At 39.8% G+C, this 13,557-nt stretch overlaps 1 protein-coding gene across 1 annotated transcript in view; it reads left to right on the top strand.

Moving 5' to 3' along the window:
• col12a1b (collagen, type XII, alpha 1b) overlaps positions 1 to 13,557 on the top strand; it is an 85,138-nt gene that overhangs the window by 43,761 nt on the left and 27,820 nt on the right. The window contains exons 18-28 of the mRNA XM_031865932.1: positions 1,080 to 1,209; positions 2,245 to 2,384; positions 4,443 to 4,575; positions 4,682 to 4,699; positions 6,206 to 6,345; positions 10,335 to 10,464; positions 11,016 to 11,155; positions 11,403 to 11,532; positions 11,999 to 12,138; positions 12,229 to 12,358; positions 12,450 to 12,589. Coding sequence (XP_031721792.1) covers positions 1,080 to 1,209; positions 2,245 to 2,384; positions 4,443 to 4,575; positions 4,682 to 4,699; positions 6,206 to 6,345; positions 10,335 to 10,464; positions 11,016 to 11,155; positions 11,403 to 11,532; positions 11,999 to 12,138; positions 12,229 to 12,358; positions 12,450 to 12,589 — 1,371 coding nt within the window. The remainder of the gene's footprint in view (positions 1 to 1,079; positions 1,210 to 2,244; positions 2,385 to 4,442; positions 4,576 to 4,681; positions 4,700 to 6,205; positions 6,346 to 10,334; positions 10,465 to 11,015; positions 11,156 to 11,402; positions 11,533 to 11,998; positions 12,139 to 12,228; positions 12,359 to 12,449; positions 12,590 to 13,557) is intronic.

The following is a 13,557-nucleotide window of genomic DNA, read 5'->3' as shown; positions in this document are numbered from 1 at the left end:
AAGCTTCCACATAATAACTTCAGCAGAGCTGCTGATTTATAACAAATAAAAACACATAATTAACATATTTTTCTTTTGCTTTTCTGTTTAAAATATCATTGATTTCAGTTTCTATACCTCAAAATTCCTATGTTACTTTAGCCAAGCAAGATCTAGCTCATAAAGAAGCAGCACAAAACGCAATTCTTGGTAAAAAAAAAACAACCAAAAAAAGATTCACCTCAAGGTCCATTTAGTAGCTCTCCCGGAGCTTTTGATCATATCACATCAGCCGACATGTCATCCAGGAAGGAAAACGTTTTGAAATCAGGTAGCGTCACATAGCATGAGGAGGAATCTCCCTGGTTCATATTTAGATTTGTGCAAATTGTTCTGGCCTTTTTATTGGTTACAATAATAACCCTAGTTCCGAGCTCTTCAGCTAAGCCTCGTTGCTTTAAAGTGGCAACAGTCAAGTGTTTTGCTTTAACTTGCCGTTGTGAAGTAACTGTTGATTGCACAATGTATTGGCTAAAGAATAAAGACAGTTATGGGCATTCAGATTGGTTCCCTATGACCCTCACCGGGTAAATGAAGGCTTCATTTACAGAAAAGGAAACACTAAGAGGGGAGAAAGTTGCCTTATTTCAGACATCGTAGGTGTCTGGTTGTACTCTGCTGTTACTAGAGATTAATCACACCTGCCAGCCAATCAGAACTGGGCCCATGGTTTAATACCACATTATTCAAACAATAGAAACAAGATTTACTTTAATTAGTTTGATAATTTATTGTAATGTTTGACCTGATTGAGAAATTGACCAACATTTCTGACACATTTGTGCAATTTTGGAAGAAAAATGCACATTTAAACTGTGTTATCCTGTAAAATCTTATTTCACTGATATGTGGCACTATAAAAAACATGAGAAATATTTTTTTAAATAGCGCGGTGGTCATGAATCTGAATTCTGGCGGCCACTGTGTGTGTTTCAATGCACTTTAAGAACATTTTTGATGTCTAGAATAAGAACTTTGGAGGATCGAGCAGCCTTAGTCACAGAGCTCAGTTTGTATTATATAACATTTGTGACCGGCAGGGCGAAGTCAATGGCGACATCACCACCATGGACCTGTCCAGCCTCATCTCCCAGACCGAGTACGACGTGGCCGTCACCCCGATCTACGACGAGGGACCCGGAGCCCCGATGCTTGGAACCGCCATCACAGGTCTGGATCTGCTTTTCACTCTCGTATTCTTATTGATTTTTATTACAGCTTTTTAAAATGTTGAGCAACTTCCCTCTTACACATTCAAACATCAGAGTTGCACCACCGTGTTCTTTGGTTCTCTGGTTCAGTGCCTTGCATAATGGCTCCCTGTCAGAGTTTGTAGCACCCAATGACGTGATAATATCCTGAAAATGTAATACAAATGTGATTAAATTAACCTCATCTACATGTAATGAAACCCAATAATGTAATAAAATGCCCTGACTGATATTTTAACAACATTTTTTAGTGATAAATGAATGATAACTTTATTTCGTTTAATGGACAATCTCAATCAGAATGGATGTGGGCGGGTTTATCTCCCATTGCTGGGGATTTTAGTTTCTACATGAAAGCCTTGAGTGTCCAAACATGAAATCAGTGTCAAATATTGTGTTTTCAGTACATGACACCAACAGTAATGTTTGTATACTTGCACTCTTTATTTTTTTCATTATCCGTCAAAATTATTATTGTTACTTTAAACTAATAGTTAATTAAACCCACCTGAAAGCTATTACATCATCAGTAAAAATGTTATTACAATACCAGTCAGGGCTGACATTATTGTTGTTTTTTCATTGTTACTGTTGCATTTTCAATCAAGTTTTGGGGGCGATTTTCACGAAATTATTTCATTGCTACAGGGTTCTCCTCTCTTGTGAAAATGTCCACATGTTGAAGTTGACTTTTTATTTTGCATACAGTAGGAATATATTCCAGTAAAACTGTTGACAGGGAAGTCTGTGGATTGTTAATACAAGTGTATTTTTTCTCTCAAAAAGTTTAACGAGCAATTACATTGAAACTTGGTCAAAATGGGACTGATGTGATGAGTGAGAAAATACTCAAAACTTGTCCAGGTCTAAAAGGTGGTCCTCCCAAAGATAGCAAAACAAGACCACACACACACACACACACAAATCGAAACACAACACACCTGCATATAATTGGTATACACTCTTGTAACCTTGTTTCTTTCCGTGTGACCAGATGTCGTTCCTGCTCCCAAGAACCTGCAGTTCTCTGAGGTGACCCAGACCTCGTTCAGGGCCACATGGCAGCACGGGGCCCCGGACGTGGCCCTCTACCGCATCAGCTGGACCAAGAAGGGGGAGCAGGATGCTCTGTTTGTAAGTCTAGACAAACTGCTTCTTCAATGCCGTTTGCTTATTCTTCGTCTTTCAGTTTGGATTTTCCAGCAACATATCATCACGTGTTCCTTTTCAATCATTAACACGTGATTATGGCAAGAAGTCAAAGTTTGTTGTTGTTTCCGTGATATCTTCTCCTAAAGGTTTAAGTCAGTGTATAATAAAATGTGCTTAATGATTTGTGATGCATTTAAAAAGTTACAAACAGTTACAGGAAGTGCTTAAGTTCTTAAGGAGCGTTGAACTAAACCCTTCAACCTCTAAAGCTGGAATTATGTTTGTGCAAAGATGCACGTCAACAACACAGTATTATTAACTCGTAAGAGTCTCTGATTGGCCGATGTCTTCGTTCCCATTTATACAGTCCTGAGAAGCATGTTTCAGCCTCAACTCGTCAACTCATCAGTGGATGAAACTTCTTTAGATGTTGTAAACCCTCACGCATTAGAACCGCAGGCGGATCCTCTTAAAGGGATTTCTAAAGTCCCTTTTCCCACATGCATACTGTCCCTGGAAAGGGAGCAGGAATCGATATTCAGGGAATTCTGTATTGCCAGTTTCCAAACCTCAAGATCTCGTAACATTTCAGGGGAAATTCTGGACGGCTGAGTTGCGAGCGAACCGATCATAAGACTCCGCTGACGGTGTATTTAAATCTGCTACTTTTTTGCCGTTTACAATTTACGCCAATGCTTTCACTGAAGACTTAATAACCAACAAGCAACACAAGCTTTCTGTTTGCAAACAAGCTCCTTTTTTCAAGATGCACCGGACAAAAACATCTCCTCATACATCATGTTCCTGAAAATAATAAGAGACGTTGTCTGCCGTCGTCCAGCCTTTGCTCCATCTTCTTCATCTTCTTCTTTTTTTGTTGCGTTTTATAGCGATTGGTGTCCAGAAGTGTCATCTATTCAAAGGCATGTGTGAAAAGGTGCAAGACGGAAAAGTTCCTGAATCTCGGTTTTCCCAGTAATTTACCAAAAACTATTGAAATAAAGTGAAAGAGACTTAAGAGGAAACTGAGGTTGACAAAGACAAGTTTACCAAATGTTTCTAAGACGCATGGCGGTCTTGACTTGTATGCAGATTGTATTTGTTTTGTCCCCTTTTACTTTTGTCTTTGTTGTAAAAAAAAAAAAAAAAAAAAGCAGCATCTCCAGCAGCTGGATCAACACTCTGGCCAAGTTCTTTCTCTAGAAATATGCAAACGAGCTTTGCTTGGACAGCTTCGTCCGTCTGCATCGACACCAAACATCTGCTTTGAGTTAAATCAACAAACGGTGAAGGTTTTCTCACAGTGTGTCATTCCTCTGATTCAAAAACTGTAGCTGAGTTCAGGTTAAGAGCACTCAAACTCACCTGCAGGTCCACCTTCCTGAACTAGTCCAGATTCAAACCGACCAGCACTCATGTAGACGATTATGAAACCTGGTTTGGTTTAAATGAAACAGTCGTACAGTAGAACTGTCAAGAAAGATTTGCTCAAGTACAAGAAGAAGATCATAGGAATGATGCATTGTGGTTTCACGGATCACTTAAACGGACACGCCTCACAAAACCACTTTCGCCAAGATTTAAGGGGAAAAAAACAGTTCAGTTGAAGCAACAATAATGCTCTCTTTGTTTTCCTCATGTTATATTTTGGACACGTTTTGCCGCCCCAGCCGACACACGCTTCAGCACAAATATGTGTGAATAAAATCCACACCAGGTTGTTTATTACAGTCTTACTTCACGAACTCCAGATTTTCTTTATTGGCCGATGGAAATGCTGCTAAGAAGCTTCAAGTCTCAGAGGTCGAGTTTAAATGAAACGCAGTGCAGGATAAGATTTTTTAAAACTCTTGTTGTCTTTGTTCAGCAGTCAAGAATTTCAATCAAGGGCTCAGAGGTGGAGCGGGTCGTCCTTACATCAAGAGGATCGGCGTTTCGATCCCCGGCTCCTCCAGTTTATGAATGTTGCATAGACCTGTCGTAGTAATATAACGTAAAACACTGTTAACTGTCTTCTTCTTGCTCTGTGTCTGTCACCAGGCCATTAAGAACAACGACAACATCTCCCACGTCCTGCCAGACTTGGACCCGGACACCGAATACTTCGTCACCGTCACGGCCATCTACCCCGACGAGTCGGAGAGCGAGGACCTGATGGGAAGCGAGCGCACGTGTAAGCACCCACGTCACCCTACAAGCTCCCTAAAAACGACCATTCACAGATGTTACTCACTTTGAAATAATAATAATAATGTTGTTTTCTCGACGTCTCTCTGTAGTGTTGAAGGCTCCGGATGGTATGTCAACAGAGAAGGACAGGTTCCTTTTCATTGTAATGTCCATGATTTTGTGTTGAACGGTAACGCAGACCACAAGGGACGGCGTTAACGGAAGTGCACTCTTTCCTTTCTTAACTGCATGTTTTGTGCATTTCAGTGGTTCTCTGTGTGTTCACACCACAAGCAACTCGGTCGATAAGCGTTTGTTGATTACTGTAGGCTTCGCTGAATAATACCTGACCATGTTTAGTTGAGTTTTTTGTATCATTTAATAAACATAGTAATGCACTCTGAAGTGTCCTGATGTAGAAAATAGAGACTTGGTGGAGGACCGGACTTGCCACTTATATTATTATTTTGTTACATCAGGACACATTGTTGTGAATTATTACTTACTGACTGTGTCATAACTTACCATCATTTTATTGAAATTAATAATTGTATAGGTTATTTTGTTTAGGGGAACGTTTTTACAATAACTGCATTCATTATTAAATGGTAGCCTATATCGATACATGATGATGCAACAGCTTCCTAAAATGACAATTATAGGCAGCGCTAGTTTGTTAGCTAGCTACTACAGCCATGTAACTGAAATTTGTATTTAATGTTTTACATGTTGCATAGAAGGTTTTAAAACTAAAGTGTTTGAGGCACAACATTTGTATCTGAACTCTGAACATTAAGGTTCTCTGTTTCCATCTTGTTGCGTAAACTAAGATGATAAAAATCAACGTTTACTGATTATTTTTCCCAGATTTAGCTCCCGGTAGACGTTGCAGTAGAATGTGGTGTGAACGTAGACTCAGAGCTTTAAATGCAAACAGTGTGAAAGTAGATGTGTAACGTGTCGTCCTCCCCAGACCTCCATCCATCCATGTGAACGATTGTTCTAATTCCACCATCAGTCCTTTTGTTTCTGTTCCCCGTCCGTCACCATCTTGTCATCTTTAACATTTCTGTTGTCACAGTCATGTCATCACGTCATCCTTCATCAGAGTTCACCTCGGTCATCACGTTAATGATGTTGCATGTTGTTGCATTGTTGTACAGTGTTTCTGCTGTTGGGTTGAGGCTGAGTGAACTTTTAATTCAACAAGTAGATTTTGTTATCGAGACACTGCGACTTAAAAAAACAAACTAATCAACCTTTCAAAATATGTTGGTTGGTTGGTTGTTACCCGTACATCCCAAATATTGATGGGTCAGTTTTTAATTTGAAAGCATATTCGGCTCTAACTGTAACGAGGAAGAAGAGCTGTTAATATCTATTGATGTTGAGATGAATGAGTTGAATGAAAAGTTGCTGACCTCAAGCTTCACGCTGCTTCTTCTGTTTTGCTGCTTCCATCCTAAAAATAACCTTTTCTAGCTTTTTGTGACCTGCAAGATTGTTGGAGCATCACCATCACTGCCATCTTCATCCTCACCCCCACCACCACCATCATCATCATCTCCATCACCATCGCTAATCCATCGCTGATCTTTCTGTTTATCTCACTGGAACTATCCGTGTGCCCTCAGTGCCGGCTCAGCCTCCTCGGAACTTGAGGGTTTTCAACGCCACCACATCGGCGCTGACGGTGAAGTGGGACGCCGCCCCCGGCGCCGTCCAGAACTACAAGATCACCTACAAGCCCGTCGCTGGAGGCGAGCCTCTCACAGTGAGTTCACTGCTCATTTTACAGTATCTTTTTTTGGGACGTAAACACAGCGCTGTCATCAGCATATGTAGAAACATTTGACTTTAGAAATCAAAATTTGGGGAGAAAAACAGGAAGAGAAAAATCGTGTTTTTTGTATATTTTCATAAAGCACCTTTCAAACACTAAGGCAGTTAAAAGTGCTTCGTGTGAGGAATAGAAATGCATTTAAAACAATATTAAAAAGACCTCAAGAAACAGGAAAGTTTTAAGAATATAAAGAAGACTAGGGGAAGATCAATGTTCCCACACTGCCTTATGTTTCTATTAGATTGAGATTTATTTTATTTTTATTTTATTTAGTATATACACATTTATTTTATTTTTGTCAACTTTTCTATTTTATTTAATTTTTTTTCTTTTTAATTAAATTTAAATATTTATTTTTTGAATAATGTTCCTTTCTCTTTTTAATTTGCTTATTTTTGGTACTGTCACAACCTCAAAATATAATCCTACATCTTTTATATCATCTGTGAATGTACATTAATATGATATAATAATATTATATTATGAATAATATGGAAAAAGGCAGACAACATAAAATACTTTATGCTTAATTTTATTTTGCTCAATACAAATAAAACAAAAAATGAAGTGAAATTCAGAAAATAGAAGAGAGTGAAATAACTTTTTTAACAATTAAACTAAAAATAATTTACTTTATGTATTTTATGACTCAATAATTTCTAATTTCAGTTTGACCAGAGTCTTCTGAAATCTAAAATCTAATTATATATATTATAACAGAGCTCACATAAAATACTGTCTTCCTAAACACACACACATATGATCACTTGGCTCTTCGTTGTATCCAGAGACTAAATTGGAGCTGCTCCACTGACGGTGAACAATCGAGCGACTGCTGAGATTTCTCAAATGTTTATCTAACTTTTCACAGCCTTCAGCTCAAGGACTCTTTTATAAAACGTGTTTCTCTCCCATCAACACGTTATCACTGTATCATGTGTTTGTACAGGATTAGAGGAACAATACGACTGAATTCCTTTTTAGGGTGGATTTTCCTCATACGCTCCTAAAATCTGAGGTTGTGTTCGACTCTATTCGGGGTGCGGTGGTGCTGGGAACATCTCCAACAGACTGATGGATACATCAATGTGATGGGGAGCTTTAAATCTGTCAGAAGAGTTTGTAATACGAGTCCCAGCGCACATATAGAAACACATCTATTATGCGTAAACTGTTTGAAGTCTCCTCTGGCTCTTCAGAAAAGACATGAAACTGCAGGAAAAGAAGCTGAAAGGATTAAAAGGCAAACACTGCGTCATCCTCTTGTGGTTTTATAAAATAGATCATTTGAAGGTAGGAATGTTCAAAACAAAAAGTTGAATAAACACTAGTGTGTATTCAGCACACAGGACAGCAGAGGTGGAAGAAAGATAAAGATAAAGTCCTTTACCAGAAAAAGTCAACTCCATCACATCTAAAGTCAGCAAACAAAGGTGCTTTTTGGAGTTAAAGGCCACAACAATGTAAAGCAGAAAGAACATTCCTACGTGCTCTGAGTTCTGAATTTAATTAAACAAATAAAAGCTTTTATATTGCATGGCTGACACCTGCACATCTGCAAAATACTTTTTCATTTGACCCAAATAGACAACAAATAGACCTTTTAACTTCTTTTACAAAAGTTGTGTTTTAAGAATTGTCCGACTGTTGGATAAACGTGGTTGAGAAAGAAATGTAGAGTGTTTCCTCTGAGACACAACGGATTAAATGTAGAAAGTCTCCCAAAATGTAAAGATGGAAGTAAAGTATCAGTAGAGTCTCAAGAAGAAATGGACTCCGTTATATTTAAAGCTAAACACGCATTGTCCTTGAAAAGAAAATGTGATCGTCGTCATCGAGTTCAGACGTTTGACTAAAAACATTCAATAAATCACAGAACAGACTTCACCAAAAACATTGTGTTTACAGAACGAGTTGGAGTTAAAATGTGAACTCTCGAGATGCACAAAGACGTCCTGAAGGAGTTCAGATTCTCCGTCATATTCTGACGCTCTCAGACAGCGACTGTGCGGCAGCTCGCATTCCTGCACGATGACTCGCCGGCGATTAAGCTCAGGAAACGAGTTGAAAGGAAAAACTGTGGGGGCTGCATGAGAAAGAATTTCAAGGAGTTACAAATCTCTTCTTGTCTCTCTTGAGATGTTATGACAGCGTTTCACCCAAACAACGTGTTGGAGGGGAAGAGTGTCACGTCTGATGGGTCTGTGAATCCCTCAGATGTATGTACACCAGAAGACCGAGAGCATCCGGGGTCGGGTCGTCATCTCCGGGCTTTTCTTTATGACTACAGTCATGTGAAGCCAGACGGGTTTGTTTGTTTGTGCCGGATGAGCTCAGGGTTTCCTCCCTGCTCCCAAAAGCTAAATAAATATCATGGAAAACTACTGTTCTGAAGGTCCACTTCTGTGGAGAAGAAGGATAGCTGTGGACCGAGGTGGTCTTCCTGTAGCTCTCTGTGGAATGAATCAGATTGGACACCCACAGAGATGAAAATATGAAGAACTAGAAGAGCACTCAGAGAGCTCAGACCTCCGCCAAGTGAAGAATGATGTCTGTATCCGCCCAGTGATGCAGATCCCCTCCCATTGTTAATGGTTTCTTCCTCGTCCCATGCTTCACTCCTCCACCAAGTCTCATGGAAGTGGAGCCGGTAATTTTTCTGTTAACCTGCTGACGGACAGACAAACTCTTTGGTGGACAAAATTCTTCTTCTACGCCATTAAAACACATCAATGAGCCTCACTGTACACGCACTCTGTAGTTTACTGACGAATACTCACTAGAGCACCAGACGTGGACTCATCCGCCGCAGAAAATAGTCCCCAATAATTTTTGTTTAATTCAAAAGTACAGCGAGCAGCTGTTTTAGGAGGATGTATTTGTGTTCAGCTGTCTTCAGTCGGATCCAACGGGATGAGGAAAGTTTGGCCTGTTTTTTTTATTTTTTTTGTTATAGAATAAATTAAGAATAAATAGACAAATTCCTTTATTTACAGTAACACATGTGTGATGATATGACGTCTGTGATGAATTGAGTGTCATGAAGCAGCTCAGTTACCTCATGATTAAAAAGATCATCCTGTAAACAAAATGTCCAAGAGATCAAACATTCAACTACATACCTGTAATACTGATGTAAAGGTGATGTCACGGCCTCTCGTTTATCTCTGGGAAGCTGTTTACTGCCTCCAGGAATGTGTTTACAGACTCACATCTCAGTTGTTTGCTCAGGGTTTTCCCCAAAGGCCTACGTGGATTCCCTGTGAGAGAAATATTTGACTTACTTATGTTTCAACCATGTAAATAGTTTGCTGACATCTTGTCCTCAGAAACGGAAGATCGCTCTGCAGAACACGACACACAGAGCTTTTGTGCATTTTAGAGTTTTAGTTTAGTTTCTGGAAGACTGAGCGATGACAGCAGGAATAAGTGATTACAGAACATTAAAGGGAAAGTTCTGATGTTTAGAAGTGTGTTTGTGTGAGGTTCTACTGCAGGAGATGATTATAGAACCAGACAGGAGAACATCTGCTCTCTACAAAGACACCAGACTCCATTCACTGTTACTGTGTTTGTGTTATTTGGTGACTTTTGTGAAACTAAATGAACCCTTTCAAACACTATAACAGTATAAAGTACTAAACTAAAAGTACTCGGATGCAGCGTAACATATATTATTTTATTATATTAGAATTAAAAAAAGTCAAATGTTATGATGTTGAACACTAGAGGAAGGAACAGCCTTAAATGAACTAATCCTGCTAAATGATGATTTCATGTTTGTATTTACAGCTTTTATTTGATCTTTTGTAACTTCTTTAGTTTCTGTTGACTTCCGACATGTCAGTGCTGTGACATCACGCATTGCCAGAGACGAGTCTGTAGAGAGAAAATGATTCTGACGTGTTTCCTGTGAACAGATGCAGGTCGGAGGGAAGAAGACCAGCGTCATCCTGCAGAAGCTGGAGGCCGACACCAAATACTCCGTCACCGTGGCCGCCGTGTACCCCACCGGGGTCAGCAGAGACATCAGCGGGGAAGGACAAACCAGTAAGAGATGGACGTCAGAAAGAATGCAGTTCTCACTGTGCTGCAGTCGCTGCTTTATATTTTTGCTAGAAATTCAAACCTTTCCTATCGACCACATGAGCAAAAGTCATTATTATTTTTGCTTTATTTTTACCTAATATCACAATATGTTTGAGCAACTACCTCGATATTGCTATTGCGATTATATTGTAGAGGTGACCGATGTTGCTTTCACAAAATATTTGCACAATGAGATTGTTGATGAATAACCATCAGTAATGTGGATATAATGACTCATCTAATAAAACAGCTAGAACGGTCTGTTTATGTGATGTTCATAAAATGACATCACTCTCCTGTTGTGCAGCCTATAAAACCAGGAAAATAAATATCTAGCCGGTATCTTGTGTCATATCATGATGTCTATATAATATCCATACATTGCTGAGCCCTACAAGAGAGAATCTGCCAAAATAGATGTGTTGAAGTGAAGTAGCAGCACTTCAGTTCAGTAAACGCAGTAAATAAACCGACTCTTTGCTGATGACACACCTGTGTTCCTGCTCTTTCAGAGCCTCTGGGCGGAGTGAGGAACCTGCAGGTGTTGAACCCCACCATGACCACGCTGAACGTGCGCTGGGAGCCCGCCGAGGGCCGAGTGAAGGAGTACAAAGTCCTTTATGTTCCCGCCACTGGAGGAGCCGAGAGCACGGTAGGACAATAGGACGACTTCCTGTCGGTGTTGAACCCGAACCCACGGTATTCAGCAGTTTTCATTTGGCTAAAGTCAAACCGTCCTCAGGCTAGCCCACCACAACTGCACTGCTCAAAGGCATACTGAAAGCTGCTTATGCTGCTATTCTAAACACTAACCTTCCATCGTTACTTCTAGTTGCATGCTCGTTGCTCTGTCTGGGTTTGGAAGCAGCTAATTTTTGTGATTTTGTTGTTGATCTCAGGAAACAGTGTCTGCAGGAACAACCAACACCATCCTGAGAGGCTTGCAGCCCGACACCCTCTACAGCGTCTCTCTGGTGCCGGTTTACGCTGTCGGGGACGGAAAGACGATGTCTGAGAACGGAAAGACGAGTAAGACCGAACACTAAGCTACGCTAAAGTTCTACCAGTTTAGTAAAGTCCCTTCAGATGCAGCATCGGACAAGAAATGATTAGGTCGTCCATACAAATAAAGAAACACAGAATGTCAACATACCAAAAAAAGTCTTTATTCTGATTAAAAGATAGATTTAAAATCCATGTTTTCAGTTTACTGGAGCCTAGCTAACCTGAGTTTAGTCAGGTTAACTTAAATCAAGTTAACCTGAGCTGAGCTGAGTTAAGTTAACTTGTGTTAAGTTAAGTTTACTGGACTGTAGTGACCGTAACAATTGATTTAGTGTGTTATGGTCACTAGTCGTTTTACTTCCTCCCTGACTCAGTAACTCTGTCACCTCAAACATGATGCAGTCATGATAAAAGCAGATTGGTTTCATCTCACAATGTTAAAATACTCTCTTAAAACCTCATGACTAACCTGACCTGTCTCCTTGTTCAGGGCCACTGGGAGGAGTGAAGAACCTGCGGGTGACGGACCCCACCATGACCTCTCTGACTGTGAACTGGGACCCGGCTGACGGAGCCGTTCGCCTGTACAAGGTCTTCTTTGTGCCGGCTGCTGGTGGCCGAGAGGAGATGGTGAGACTCTTTTAAACACCTCTGAGAACTAAAGCCCGACACGGAAGGCCAACCATCTGAAGGACTTTATGTTGTCGTCTCTGTAAACAGGAACAAGTTCCTGCAGGCACCACCAACATCATCCTCAGGAACCTGATGCCCGACACGCCGTACACGGTGTCGGTGTTACCGGTCTACCCAGCCAGGGAGGGAAGACGGCAGGCGGAGAACGGAAAGACACGTAAGTTACTCTTTATTCTGTCAGTTTTTTAAAAGTAAAATATATTTGGATTATAACAATCATTTAATAACAATCATTTTCCCGCTCCCAGTGCCTTTGGGCGGAGTGGGCAACATGAAGGTGACCAGCCCGACCATCACCACGCTCACCGTCACCTGGAATCCTGCTGATGGCAACGTTCAGGGCTACAAAGTGATCTACGTTCCTGTAGACGGAGGGATGGAGATCGTGGTAAGATCCTCTTTTCCTCTTTTTGTTTAGTTTGCAGAAATATCTTAAATTAAATATGGCGGCCAGGTCTAACTGTAAAAATACAAAACAACTAAATCACAAATTCTATACTTTTATCATTAATATATACATTTGTATTGCTTCAATGAATTTACAACAAACGGTGTATTAACAGATCAGAAAACAGTGAGATTTATTACTGAAATATGACAAATTACAAAACAGGGGAAGTTATGAAAAAAGGCAGAGTTTAGTTATGTGTAGTCAAGTTAACCTGAGTTTAGTTAAGTTAACCTGAGTTTAGTTAAGTTAACCTGAGTTTAGATGAGTTAACTTGAGCAAAGTTAACTTAACTTTGCTAAGTTAATTGGAGTCAAATTTAGTTAACATGAGTGAACTTGTGTTAAATTAACTTAACAAAGTTAACTTAACAAAGTTAACTTAAGTGGAGTTGAATTTAGTTAACATGAGTCAAGCTAACTTGAGTTGAGATGAGATTAATTAAACTGATTCAAGATGAATTTATTAAAGTTAGGTTAACTTGAACTAAAACTGAATGAATCTAAACTATACATTTATGATGATGATGATGGAAATTCGATCTTTGCAGAAGGAAACTGAAGACTGAGATGATAACAGAGCAAACTAAGTGGATTCAGATTCTAAGACCATAATAACACAACTCACGTACGGACATAACACAAGAAGAACGTTAAGTTTAGTTTAACTAAACTGATATTTCATCAGCTGTCATCATTTATCAACACTGCCTTATTAATAAATGATAACTGGATATCAGCGCTGACTCTGTCTTAGAGGCTCTTAGAGATCAGCTGGGTTCAGACCAGTGTCGTCTTCTGATTGGCCGTTGCAGTCTGCTGCTTTTAATCTAGAAAATGTTAAAGTTTGAAATGTCTTTGCTGCTCAGTGATGTGTTCTCTCATAGGGACGTCATGCTCTTCTGACAG

This window comes from Anarrhichthys ocellatus, unplaced genomic scaffold, assembly GCF_004355925.1.
Source record: "Anarrhichthys ocellatus isolate YVR2014 unplaced genomic scaffold, GSC_Weel_1.0 scaffold34, whole genome shotgun sequence".
In the NCBI taxonomy this organism is placed as follows: domain Eukaryota; kingdom Metazoa; phylum Chordata; class Actinopteri; order Perciformes; family Anarhichadidae; genus Anarrhichthys; species Anarrhichthys ocellatus.
This window is presented reverse-complemented; position numbering and strand designations above follow the sequence as displayed.